The sequence below is a fragment of the Nerophis ophidion genome, linkage group LG10, assembly GCF_033978795.1.
Source record: "Nerophis ophidion isolate RoL-2023_Sa linkage group LG10, RoL_Noph_v1.0, whole genome shotgun sequence".
Lineage (NCBI taxonomy): Eukaryota > Metazoa > Chordata > Actinopteri > Syngnathiformes > Syngnathidae > Nerophis > Nerophis ophidion.
The window spans coordinates 3,682,902-3,696,551 of record NC_084620.1 but is presented as its reverse complement, the minus strand read 5'-3'; the positions used below and the strand labels follow the sequence as shown (position 1 = coordinate 3,696,551).

Sequence of the window (13,650 nt, the reverse complement as noted above, 5' to 3'; positions counted from 1 at the left end):
TCGTCTGTGTGCTGTCGTCTTATCTTCGTTGAGGTCCTTGACGTCCTCGGCTGTCAGCGGCCTTGTGATTTCGCCCTTTCTCTGCTTCGTCTGTGTGCTGTCGTCTTATCTTCGTTGAGGTCCTTGACGTCCTCGGCTGTCAGCGGCCTTGTGATTTCGCCCTTTCTCTGCTTCGTCTGTGTGCTGTCGTCTTATCTGCATTGAGGTCCTTGAAGTCCTCGGCTGTTATTTGCCTTGTGATTTCGCCTTCTCTCTGCTTCGTCTGCGTGCTGTCGTCTTATCTGCGTTGAGGTCCTTGAAGTCCTCGGCTGTCAGCGGCCTTGTGATTTTGCCTTTTCTCTGCTTCGTCTGCGTGCCGTCGTCTTATCTGCGTTGAGGTCCTTGAAGTCCTCGGCTGTTAGCGGCCTTGTGATTTCGCCTTTTCTCTGCTTCGTCTGCGTGCTGTCGTCTTATCTTCGTTGAGGTCCTTGACGTCCTCGGCTGTTATTTGCCTTGTGATTTCGCCTTGTCTCTGCTTCGTCTGTGTGCTGTCGTCTTATCTGCGTTGAGGTCCTTGAAGTCCTCGGCTGTCAGCGGCCTTGTGATTTCGCCTTTTCTCTGCTTCGTCTGCGTGCTGTCGTCTTATCTGCGTTGAGGTCCTTGAAGTCCTCGGCTGTCAGCGGCCTTGTGATTTTGCCTTTTCTCTGCTTCGTCTGCGTGCTGTCGTCTTATCTGCGTTGAGGTCCTTGAAGTCCTCAGCTGTTAGCGGCCTTGTGATTTCGCCTTTTCTCTGCTTCGTCTGCGTGCTGTCGTCTTATCTTCGTTGAGGTCCTTGAAGTCCTCGGCTGTTAGCGGCCTTGTGATTTCGCCTTTTCTCTGCTTCGTCTGTGTGCTGTCGTCTTATCTGCGTTGAGGTCCTTGACGTCCTCGGCTGTCAGCGGCCTTGTGATTTCGCCTTTTCTCTGCTTCGTCTGCGTGCTGTCTTCTTATCTGCGTTAAGGTCCTTGAAGTCCTCGGCTGTTAGCGGCCTTGTGATTTCGCCTTTTCTCTGCTTCGTCTGCGTGCTGTCTTCTTATTTGCGTTGAGGTCCTTGACGTCCTCGGCTGTCAGCGGCCTTGTGATTTCGCCTTTTCTCTGCTTCGTCTGCGTGCTGTCGTCTTATCTGCGTTGAGGTCCCTGAAGTCCTCGGCTGTCAGCGGCCTTGTGATTTCGCCTTGTCTCTGCTTCGTCTGCGTGCTGTCGTCTTATCTGCGTTGAGGTCCTTGAAGTCCTCGGCTGTCAGCGGCCTTGTGATTTTGCCTTTTCTCTGCTTCGTCTGCGTGCTGTCGTCTTATATTCGTTGAGGTCCTTGAAGTCCTCGGCTGTTAGTAAGCTAAAACAATGATAACATCTGCAGCTGAGGCCGCCCATCAGACAAGAATTTTCGTCCTTGCATGGATTCAAAAGTCTAACTTGAGCACAATAGCTAATAACTATAGCAACGGACTTTAAGCATACTAAAGTTTGTGTGATATTATAAATATATGATTATTCTAACATTTTCCTCTACTAAAACATTGGTTGCATGGCGGTGGTGTTGTACAATCTAAGGGTTTTTAAAGGACCGTGGCCTTGCAGAGAGAAGTTTCCCTTTTCACTTTTTCATGCACTCCAAATCAAAAGTTAAAAATAAAAAAACTATATTATAAATAATTTGACTATTTAGGAAATATCGATTCTCCTATTATCACCTGATTCCAGTTAACATCTCGTCTTTTTTTATAGTTAAAACATATGTTTGTGTCAAGTTCAAACATTGATGAAATCTATTAAACGAGACAAGAAGCAAGGAATTAAACAGAAACAGAATTAAATTTGGCTCTATTTGAGGAGGGACGCCCGGACACTGTAATCTTGTTCAGTGTCTCAGCACGCTCTGGCGAAAGATTGCACGCCACCTCTTTTTATTTGGACTTTCCCGGTTTACATAACAACAGCTGTTTTTAAAGGAATGGGGGGTATGTGAACAGCCATTGTTTTCGGTCATATTAACACAAAAGAAAAAGATGCCTCGGGCTTGGACTGGTCCTGGATCGAGCTTGGCCAGTTCTTGGGTCAAAATAGATAACCCCTCCCGTCTCCTCCCACTGTACACAGCAGAATTTTCCAAGCCCTTGGCTTGATGCAACAAAGGCAGCCTCTTGTCTGTTCACTGCATGGAAAATCAGAGAACTATTTTTTTGATAATTTGCATACAATTTTTCTGACGGTTAGCATAAGCAATAACATTAACTTGCTTATCTGATTACATTTTTCTTTCACACCACAACTTTCTGTACGAATATCTCATTATTTAAACCACTAACATAAGGGCCTGTTCTACTAAGATCCAAATAGCACATGCTAAACAGCCTGTGGAAATGAAAATTAGCGCGTACTATTAGTAGGCAAGTTGCTTGTGATCTACAAAAGCCAAAACCAGTGAAGTTGGAACATTGTGTAAATTGTAAATAAAAACAGAAGACAATGATTTTCAAATCCTTTTCAACTGAATAGACTGCATAGACAAAATACTGAACGTTCGAACTGGTAAGCTTTGTTATTTTTTTGCAAATATTAGCTCATTTGGAACTTGATGCCTGCAAGATGTTTCAAAAAAATCTGGAACAAGTGGCAAAAAAGACTGAGAAAGTTGAGGAATGCTCATCAAACACTTATTTGGAACATCCCACAGGTGAACAGGCTAATTGGGAACAGGTGGGTGCCATGTTTGGCTATAAAAGCAGCTTCCATGAAATGCTCAGTCATTCACAAACAAGGATGGGGCGAGGGTCACCATTTTGGGAACAAATGCGTGAGCAAATTGTTTAAGAACAACATTTCTCCACCAGCTATTGCAAGGAATTTAGGGAATTTGCCATCTACAGTCCGTAACATCATCAAAAGTTTCAGAGAATCTGGAGAAATGACTGCAAGGCTGAAAACCAACATTGAATGCCCGTGACCTCCGAGCCTTCAGGCGGTACTGCATCAAAAACCGACATCAGTGTGTAAAGGATATCCCAACGTGGGCTTAGGAACACTTCAGAAAACCACTGTCAGTAACTACAGTTGGTCGCTACATCTGTAAGTGCAAGTTAAAACTCTAGTATGCAAAGCCAAACCCATTCATCAACAATATCCTGAAACGCCTACATGCTTCACAGTAGGTATGGTGTTCTTGGGATGCAACTCAGTGTTCTTCTTCCTCCAAACACCACCAGTTGAGTTGATACCAAAATGGATACATGGATGATACAGCAGAGGATTGGGAGAATGTCATGTGGTCAGATGAAACCAAAATAGAACTTTTTGGTATAAACTCAACTCGTCATGTTTGGAGGAAGAAGAATACTGAGTTGCATCCCAAGAACACCATACCTACTGTGAAGCATGGGGGTGGAAACATCATGCTTTGGGGCTGTTTTTCTGCTAAGGGGACAGGACGATTGATCCGTGTTAAGGAAAGAATGAATGGGGCCATGTATCCTGAGATTTGGAGCCAAAACCTCCTTCCATCAGTGAGAGCTTTGAATGGTTGACCAAATACTTATTTTACACCATAATTTACAAATAACTTCTTTAAAATTCCTACAATGTGAATTCCTGGATTTTTTCTTCACATTCTGTCTCTCACAGTTGAAGTGTACCTATGATGAAAATGACAGACCTCTGTCATCATTTGAAGTGGGAGAACTTGCACAATCGCTGGCTGACTAAATACTTTTTTGCCCCACTGTAGTTTCCTTAGTTCCTAAACGTTTATTAAGTGTTGTTAAAAGAAAAGGTGATGTAACACAGTGGTGAACATGCCCTTTCCCAACTACTTTGGCACATGTTGCAGCCATGAAATTCTAAGTTAATTATTATTTGCATTCAATTGAATATGGGTCGAAAATAATTTGCAAATCATTGTATTCCGTTTATATTTACATCCAACACAATTTCCCAAGTCATATGGAAATGGGGTTTGTATATATATATGTATAAATATGTATGTATATATATGTATTTATATGTATGTATATATGTGTATATATGTATGTATATATATATATATATATATATATATATATATATATATAAGAAACACTTGACTTTCAGTGAATTGTAGCCATATATATATATATATATATATATATATATATATATATATATATATATATATATAATTACTGTTTTATTTTCCTATACTTAAACACAATGCTACTACATTTCAATGTAGGTCATTATGGTGGTACTTGGAGAGCAAAGTCTTTTCTGAGGTGGTACTTGGCAAAAATAAGTTTTAGAATCACTGCAACAGATGATGATAAATAAATATAATAATAATGTAAGTAAATGTAACGATCGGAATGAAACTCAATGTAACGGAGTAAAAGTACGCCAGTATTTTTTTCCCCCTCACAAAAATACTCATGTAATAGTAAAAAGTGTGTTGCATTAAAACTGACAAGTAATGTTGATCCAAAAACTTACTGAAGTAAATATAACAGACTAAACGTGGTGCGTTACCACCTGCCTCAAGTGGTGGTCGTAATCTCACGGTCCCGGGCTGCACGAGTGCTGCCTGCACAGGGGAGTTCCGGTTAATTGAGGGAAGCTTTCATTTTTGTTGTAAAGTCTGAATATTAGTATGTTTTATTTCAATAAAAAAAAAAAAACATCACAGCATCCAACAACACTGATGGAAAGATACAATGTGTTGTTAGCACCTGCAGACACACACACACACACACACACACACACACACACACACACACACACACACACACACGCACACACACACAGGGATAAAGGCAGGCGGGGAGGTGGAGCCCCTGGTGAGGGGGGCGGAGCTGGCGTTCCAGCAGGATTCTGCACTGCGTCAGCCACTTCCATTTGTCTGCAAGCCCCCCCCATTAACTCCCCCTCCCATCATTAGGGCAATGCTCGGGTTTCCCCCAAGCTGCTGTGATACACAAAGATTCCAGTAGGCGGCCGGTGGGGGTTGTCTTAGGGGAGCTCTGAGTCACACTGCAATGGTTAAGGCCAGACAGTGTAATGTTCTTCACTGGCTCTTAAAAAGTCATCACATCTGAATCGTGACTTGAACCCGAGTTACATTTTGTCAACAGATGCCTGGGTTTCTTCCTGCAGCATCACCAGCAACATGTGTTAGCGGTAACAAAGTCTTACCTGCGCTTCTCCATCTTCTTCATTCGCAGGCTGGCTGCTGCACCATGTCCTCGCCTCCGAGTGGCGAGATTGCAGACTACCATCTGAGTGGTGAGTGGACAACAACTGAAAAAAAGTACACATAAAAAAACATTTGCGGTCAATCAATCAATGATTATTTACACAGCCTTAAACCACCAGTGTCTCAAAGGGCTGCACAAACCACAACACAAACCACTACGACATCCTCAGGTAGAGCCCACATAAGGGCAAGGAAAACTCACAGCCAGTGGGACGTCGGTGACAATGATGACTATGAGAAACCTTGGAGAGGAATTTTAAAGAATGTATTTGTAAATGATGGTGGAAAATAAGTATTTGGTCAAGCATTCAAAGCTCTCACTGATGGAAGGAGGTTTTGGCTCCAAATCTCAGGATACATGGCCCCATTCATTCTTTCCTTAACACGGATCAATCGTCCTGTCCCCTTAGCAGAAAAACAGCCCCAAAGCATGATGTTTCCACCCCCATGCTTCACAGTAGGTGTGGTGTTCTTGGGATGCAACTCAGTATTCTTCTTCCTCCAAACACCACCAGTTGAGTTGATACCAAAATGGATACATGGATGATACAGCAGAGGATTGGGAGAATGTCATGTGGTCAGATGAAACCAAAATAGAACTTTTTGGTATAAACTCAACTCGTCGTGTTTGGAGAAAGAAGAATAGTGAGTTGCATCCCAAGAACACCACACCTACTGTGAAGCATGGGGGTGGAAACATCATGCTTTGGGGCTGTTTTTCTGCTAAGGGGACAGGACGATTGATCCGTGTTAAGGAAAGAATGAATGGGGCCATGTATCGTGAGATTTTGAGCCAAAACCTCCTTCCATCAGTGAGAGCTTTGAATGGTTGACCAAATACTTATTTTCCACCATAATTTACAAATAAATTATTTAAAATTCCTACAATTAGCATCACAGTCATTCTAAACCAGGGGTCTCAAACTCAATTTGCCTGGGGACCACTGGATGCAGAGTCTGGGTGAGGCTGGGTCGCAAGAAAATATTTCTTAAAATAAAATATTTCTTAAAATAAAATATTTTTAAATGTTTTTTATTATTATTTTCAACACAAAATAAAATCAAAATATAAATGAACAAAATGAGAATAAAGAAATGTGAGGCAATGCAAATAAAAAAAAAAAAAAACAAGTCCAGGTTATCGGAGACGTATTACTGACGGACAGGTGTCGCGGTGCGTAAAAAAAAAAACCTTGTCTCCATGGCAACGTCTCTGTCGCTTTCACTCATTTGCCGCTTTTCCACTAACGCAGGGGTAGGCAACCCAGAACGTTGAAAGAGCCATTTTGGACCCAAATAACACAACGCTGTCAAGCGCAATTCATATAAAACTTGCGGGCCGCACTAACATTGAACTTCCATATTAAGGTGGGGGCCGCAAAATAACATCTCGCGGGCCGCAATTGGCCCGCAGGCCGCGTGTCTGAGACCCCTGTTCTAAACTGTTACAAACAGTGAGATTTTAAGGGAACAGAATTAACATCAAACAGGATATGGGATGGTTGTATCTTTCAGCACTTGCACTTAAAATGCTAATTTCAGAATAATTCTCACCCCTGAAATAAAAGCGCTTCCTAGCAGTCGGGTTTTATGCTGCGTTCTGTTTGTTGAGAGCCAACTGGGAAGTGAATGTGAGCTGACTGGCAGACTTGAAACAAATAACATCAGAAACAACTGCCAGTAGAGGGCAGCACTTTTTTTTTTTTTTTTTTTAACAGAGTAAGGATGCTAACTTTGGCTGCCATTCTCTTCCCAGCAGATTTCTTTTTTTTTTTTTTTAGATACACACCAGATTTTGCTCTGATGTTACGTCTTCTCTTGCAACCCGTTTTGGGAGTAAACTAGTTGGGCCGAAACAGCTTGCTCCCCCTGCTGGTCGCTTCCATGTACTGAAAGTTGTTAAGTGACGACTGAAAAAAACAGAATTTATCCTCCTTTCAGTGGTGCGTAACCCGGCGGGCTGGGAGGTGGGCATCTACCTGTTTGGCTTTGTGGTGCTGCTGGCCGCGGCCGGCCTGAACATCTGGAAGCTGTGGAAGTCTGGAACCTTCCCAGCGCCGTCGCCCTTCCCCAACTTTGACTACAGATATCTGCAGGAAAAATACGGAACGTCTTTCTCAGAAGTTCGACAGAAGGTATTTATTTACTTTTTATCAGCACAAACTAAAATAACAAGTATCGTATTTTCCGTGACTTGCTTACCAGAGGCATGCGGTAAAAGTAAGCATGCGCTAATTATTTTAAAACCTCTTCTCACTCCGGCACTTACCAAAGGCATGCAGTAAAAATTTGAGTGTGATGTAAGCTTGGACCTTAAATCCTACTGAATAGCTCTTGATCTTCTTCCCTTTATGCGATTTCAAATTACCGGTATTGAAATCAGCCTCCTCCATTTCACTCGTGACGTCACGAGTTTGACCAGGCGGTAATACTAAGCATGCGCTAATTTTTTTGGGAAGCGAGTTTGTCCCGGCAGTAATTCAAGGCAGGCGCATACTATATGCCCTGCGGAAATTCAAGGAAATACGGTAATTGATCCGATTGATTGATTTAATGCAAGGAACCCTATTTGGTAACTGGCTCAATATGTGGCAGGAACACTATCATAAAATAATTAATAATAATATATTGTAATAATTATAACTATGATAATTAGATTAATACATAAATATTGGTATTGATATTATTAAACTTATTAAATTACATTGAAATTTTTACATATTCATTTATTAGTAACATTAATAGTAATTTCAATATTAATATTGATTGGAAAATTCCCATGGAAATTTTGATGGGGATGCTCTCTGCGCCCTGGACCTCTGGCCGGGTGTCGTCGGAAGCCGCCGTATTTTGAAGATGTCGCCGAGTGTCCGAATCCGTAACTGCACAAAATGAGCTACAGAGGTAGCCTAAAACATTAGCATGCTTACATAAAAATGCTAACAAACTAGCTCAAAAATTTAGCATGCCAATGTTAGCATGTTAGCAAGCTAACATTAGCATGCTAATAGTTAGCTTGTGTCACACACCAAGTTATATGACTCTAGATCAGGGGTCACCAACACGGTGCCCGCGGGCACCAGGTAGCCCGTAAGGACCAGATGAGTCGCCCGCTGGCCTGTTCTAAAAATAGCTCAAATAGCAGCACTTACCAGTGAGCTGCCTCTATTTTTCAAATTGTATTTATTTACTAGCAAGCTGGTCTCGCTTTGCTCGACATTTTTAATTCTAAGAGAGACAAAACTCAAATAGAATTTGAAAATCCATGAAAATATTTTAAAGACTTGGTCTTCACTTGTTTAAATAAATTCATGTATTTTCTTTTACTTTGCTTCTTATAACTTTCAGGGAGACAATTTTAGAGAAAAAAATACAACCTTAAAAATAATTTTAGGATTTTTAAACACATATACCTTTTTACCTTTTAAATTCCTACCTCTTCTTTCCTGACAATTTAAATCAATGTTCAGGTATACATATTTTTTTATTGTAAAGAATAATAAATACATTTTAATTTAATTCTTCATTTTAGCTTCTGTTTTTTTCGACGAAGAATATTTGTGAAATATTTCTTCAAACTTATTATGATTAAAATTTAAAAAAAAAAACTATGCTGGCAAATTTAGAAAATCTGTAGAATCAAATGTAAATCTTATTTCAAAGTCTTTTGAATTTCGTTTGAAATGTTTGTTCTCGAAAATATAGAAGAAATAATGATTTGTCTTTGTTAGAAATATAGCTTGGTCCAATTTGTTATATATTCTAAAAAAGTGCAGATTGGATTTTAACCTATTTAAAACATGTCATCAAAATTCTAAAATTAATCTTAATCAGGAAAAATGACTAATGATGTTCCATAAATTATTTTTGTAATTTTTTCAAAAAGATTCAAATTAGCTATTTTTTCTCGTCATTTTTTTTCGGTTGAATTTTGATTTTTGAAGAGTCAAAATTGAAGATAAACTATGTTTCAAAATTCAATTTTCATTTTTTTTTCGTGTTTTCTCCTCTTTTAAACCGTTCAATTAAGTGTTTTTTCATCATTTATTCCCAACAAAAAACCTTCCGTAAAAGGAAAAAAAATGTACGACGGAATGACAGACAGAAATACCCTTTTTTTTTATATATGTAGATTTATTTATTTAAGGTAAATAGAGCTAATTGGCTATTTCTGGCAATTTTTGTAAGTGTGTATCAAACTGGTAGCCCTTCACATTAATCAGTACCCAAGAAGTAGCTCTTGGTTTCAAAAAGGTTGGTGACCCCTGCTCTAAAGGGTATAGCTGGGGAATTAGAGAAAAAAAAGTGGTAAAGTAGCTAAAAAAGTTAGCACTTTAACGTTAGCATGCAAACAGTTAACAGGTGTGAGGTACTTGCAGTGTCACATACCAGGTTAAGTGACTGTAGGCTAAAAAAAGCTGGCACTTTAATGGTAACATGCTAATATGCTAACGTTAACAGGCTATCAGTTAGCTTGTTTTACATACCAAATTACATGACTGCGAGGTGTATCACTGCGGAATTAGAGAAAAAAAGTGTAAAATTTGAAGAAAAAAAATAAGTTAGCACTTTATTGTTCGCGTGCTGGCATGTTAATGTTAGCACACTAACAGTTAACAGCTGTCACATACCAAGTTATATGACTCGAGGGTAAATGGTTGCAAAATGAGCTCTAAAATTTTTTATCACTTTAATGTTAGCATGCTTGATAATAATATTATATCAATACCATTATTAATATCCATGTTAATGATAATATTAGTGTAATGCAAATATCAACACTAATGGTCCAATTAATACTAATATTAACAGTGATATTGACACCAATTTGAATAATATTGATAATATTAACATCAATATTGATATAAATATCAACAATCATTCTAGTATTACTATAATTATTAGTACAAACATTGCTATTGTGTTAGCATGAATACTAATATTCTAATCCATACTAATATAATATTTATATTAGTATTACTATATTGTAAATATTAATACAAATAAAAATATTCTGAATGTTGTATGGATATTAAAGCAATACAAATGACTAATAATAAAGTAATAAATAATATTAAAATATAAATAGTAAAATAATAAATTATAAAACATCAGTAATAATGGGAGTGTTTTTTTCAATTAATTTCATAATTAAAAATTTTATATATACAAACCCCGTTTCCATATGAGTTGGGAAATTGTGTTAGATGTAAATATAAACAGAATACAATGATTTGCAAATCCTTTTCAACCCATATTCAGTTGAATATGCTACAAAGACAACATATTTGATGTTCAAACTCAAAAACTTTATTTTTTTTTGCAAATAATAATTAACTTAGAATTTCATGGCTGCAACACGTGCCAAAGTAGTTGGGAAAGGGCATGTTCACCACTGTGTTACATCACCTTTTCTTTTAACAACACTCAATAAACTTTTGGGAACTGAGGAAACTAATTGTTGAAGCTTTGAAAGTGGAATTCATTCCCATTCTTGTTTTATGTAGAGTTTCAGTCCTTCAACAGTCCGGGGTCTCCGCTGTCGTATTTTACGCTTCATAATGTGCCACACATTTTCCATGGGAGACATGTCTGGACTGTAGGCGGGCCAGAAAAGTACCCGCACTCTTTTACTACGAAACCACGCTGTTGTAACACGTGGCTTGGCATTGTTTTGCTGAAATAAACAGGAGCGTCCATAATAACGTTGCTTGGATGACAACATATGTTGTTCCAAAACCTGTATGTACCTTTCAGCATTAATGGTGCCTTCACAGATGTGTAAGTTACCCATGCCTTGGGCACTAATACACCCCCATACCATCACACATGCTGGCTTTTACACTTTGCGCCTATAACAATCCGGATGGTTCGCTTCCCCTTTGGTCCAGATGACACCATGTCGAATATTTTCAAAAACAATTTGAAATGTGGACTCGTCAGACCACAGAACACCTTTCCACTTTGCATCAGTCCATCTTAGATGATCTCGGGCCCAGCGAAGCCAGCGGCGTTCCTTGGTGTTAATAAATGGGTTTTGCTTTGCATAGTAGAGTTTTAACTTGCACTTACAGATGTAGCAACCAACTGTAGTTACTGACAGTGGTTTTATGAAGTGTTCCTGAGCCCATGTGGTGATATCCTTTACACACTGATGTCAGTTTTTGACGCAGTACCGCCTGAGGGATCAAAGGTCCGTAATATCATCGCTTACGTGCAGTGATTTCTCCCGATTCTCTGAACCTTTTGATGATTTTACGGACCGTAGATGGTAAAATCCCTAAATTCCTTGCAATAGCTCGTTGAGAAATGTTGTTCTAAAACTGTTCGACAATTTGCTTACAAAGTGGTGACCCTCACCCCATCCTTGTTTGTGAATTACTTAGCATTTCATGGAAGCTGCTTTTATAGCCAATCATGACACCCACCTGTTCCCAATTAGCCTGCACACCTGTGGGATGTTTCAAATAAGTGTTTGATGAGCATTTCTCAACTTTATCAGTATTTATTGCCACCTTTCCCAACTTCTGTGTCACATGTGGCTGGCATCAAATTCTAAAGTTAATGATTATTTGCAAAAAAAAAAAAGTTTATGAGTTTGAAGATGAATTATGTTGTCTTTGTAGCATATTCAACTGAATATGGCTTGAAAAGGATTTGCAAATCATTGTATTCTGTTTATATTTACATCTAACACAATTTCCCAACTCATATGGAAACGGGGTTTGTATATATATACATATACATATACATATATATATATATATATATATATATATACATATATATAAATCTCAATATTATTGTTCATTTTAAAAATGTGTGTATTATATTTTGTGTTAAAGTGCGTCTATAAACTGGATTGGACTTGATAAATCTCTCGCTTTCAGTTCATTGCATTTCAATTGGATTGAAATTCTATTGTGAACGAAAACCATTTCCCTGGTGGAGGTAACAGGGATTGCACTTCATGTATTTCCCCTTTCAAACGTCTCCTCTGAAGCGAGCGGCAGCCAACAACCACCGCCGCACCTCGACGGCGTCCAGCCGCAAGCCCAGCCTGGCGGCGTGCGACACCCCGGACGCCCTCCGGGACCTGGGCCACCTGGAGCTGATGGGCCGAGAGCTGGACCTGAGCAGCGTGGTCCAGCTCAACCGCTCCATCTCCACCGACTCGCTCAGCTCCATCTCGTCCATCGCCAACAACTTCGGCCACGACTTCACCGTGGGCCAGCTGGAGGTCACGCTGGAGTTTGAGTCCTGCAGAGCGGCCGGCCTGCAGGGAGCCAGCGTGCTGCACATCACCCTGCACCAGGGCAAGGACCTGCTGGAGAAGGAAGAGGGGGACTTCCCAGGGTGCTTCATCAGGGTCTCTCTGGGGCCCGAGGAACTCAATGTGGGCGTCACAAGGGTAAGACCAAGGAAGTCACGTTTGGAGTTTTTCGGTGAATAATGAAGGCAAAGACGCGGGACCATCCAAGTCAGGATTGTTTGACCTTGGCGGAGGTCTTCTCTCTTCATGGTTGCTTAGCACGAAATACAGAAAATATGGGCAGCCGAATGTAAACATTCCATCACACTTTTCTAGCAGATGTACTTTGAATATTTAGCGCACTTTTTCTCACATTTAGCTCATTTTCTTCACATTTGAAGCAGACATTAAATGGGTAATATAAATGTTAAATCTAAATATTACATCTCATCATTAGATGTAAATGTTGACTCTAATTATACATGTCAAATCTAAAAATTAAACATAAAATATAAGTGTTTAAAAGTAAAGGTTTAATATAAATCTTTTATGTGATTGTTCAATCTAAATGTGAAACTCAAACATAAATGTTAACTCTAAATATTAAATCTGAATCTACATTAGATTTAGATTCAGCATTTATATTCTACATTTAATATTTAAATGTACAGTATATATAACATATCCATTTAGATTGACCATTTATATTAATAATCAATAATTCAAAGTTTATTTATAAAGCCCTTAATCGTAGGTGCCTCGAAGAGAAGAATAAATGTACAATATATTTAACATTTTCACTTCTATTTAACATTCAGATTTAAAGTTTTTGATTTAAAATTTAGATCTAACATTTAGATTTAACATTTACATTTAACATGTAGACAAAACATTCACATTGAACATTTCCATTTACTTTTAGCGTTTGGATTTAGATTTAACATTTTGATCTGCAATTTAACTTTTAAATTTAGATTAGAGATTTAGATTTAACATTGGGATTAAACATTTAGATTTAACATTCAGATTTAGATTTAACATTTAGATTCAACATTTAGATTTCACATTTAAATTTATCATTTAGATTTAAAATTCAGATTTAGATTCAACATGTAGTTTCAACATTTAGATTTCACATTTAAATGTATCATTTACATTTAAC

General features: G+C 38.7%; 1 protein-coding gene across 1 annotated transcript in view; it reads left to right on the top strand.

The window, feature by feature from the left end:
• Nucleotides 1–13,650, top strand: part of syt12 (synaptotagmin XII) — a 55,393-nt gene that overhangs the window by 4,323 nt on the left and 37,420 nt on the right. Inside the window, exons 2-4 of the mRNA XM_061912056.1 lie at nt 5,205–5,265; nt 7,178–7,371; nt 12,240–12,647. Coding sequence (XP_061768040.1) covers nt 5,220–5,265; nt 7,178–7,371; nt 12,240–12,647 — 648 coding nt within the window. The 5' untranslated portion in view covers nt 5,205–5,219. The remainder of the gene's footprint in view (nt 1–5,204; nt 5,266–7,177; nt 7,372–12,239; nt 12,648–13,650) is intronic.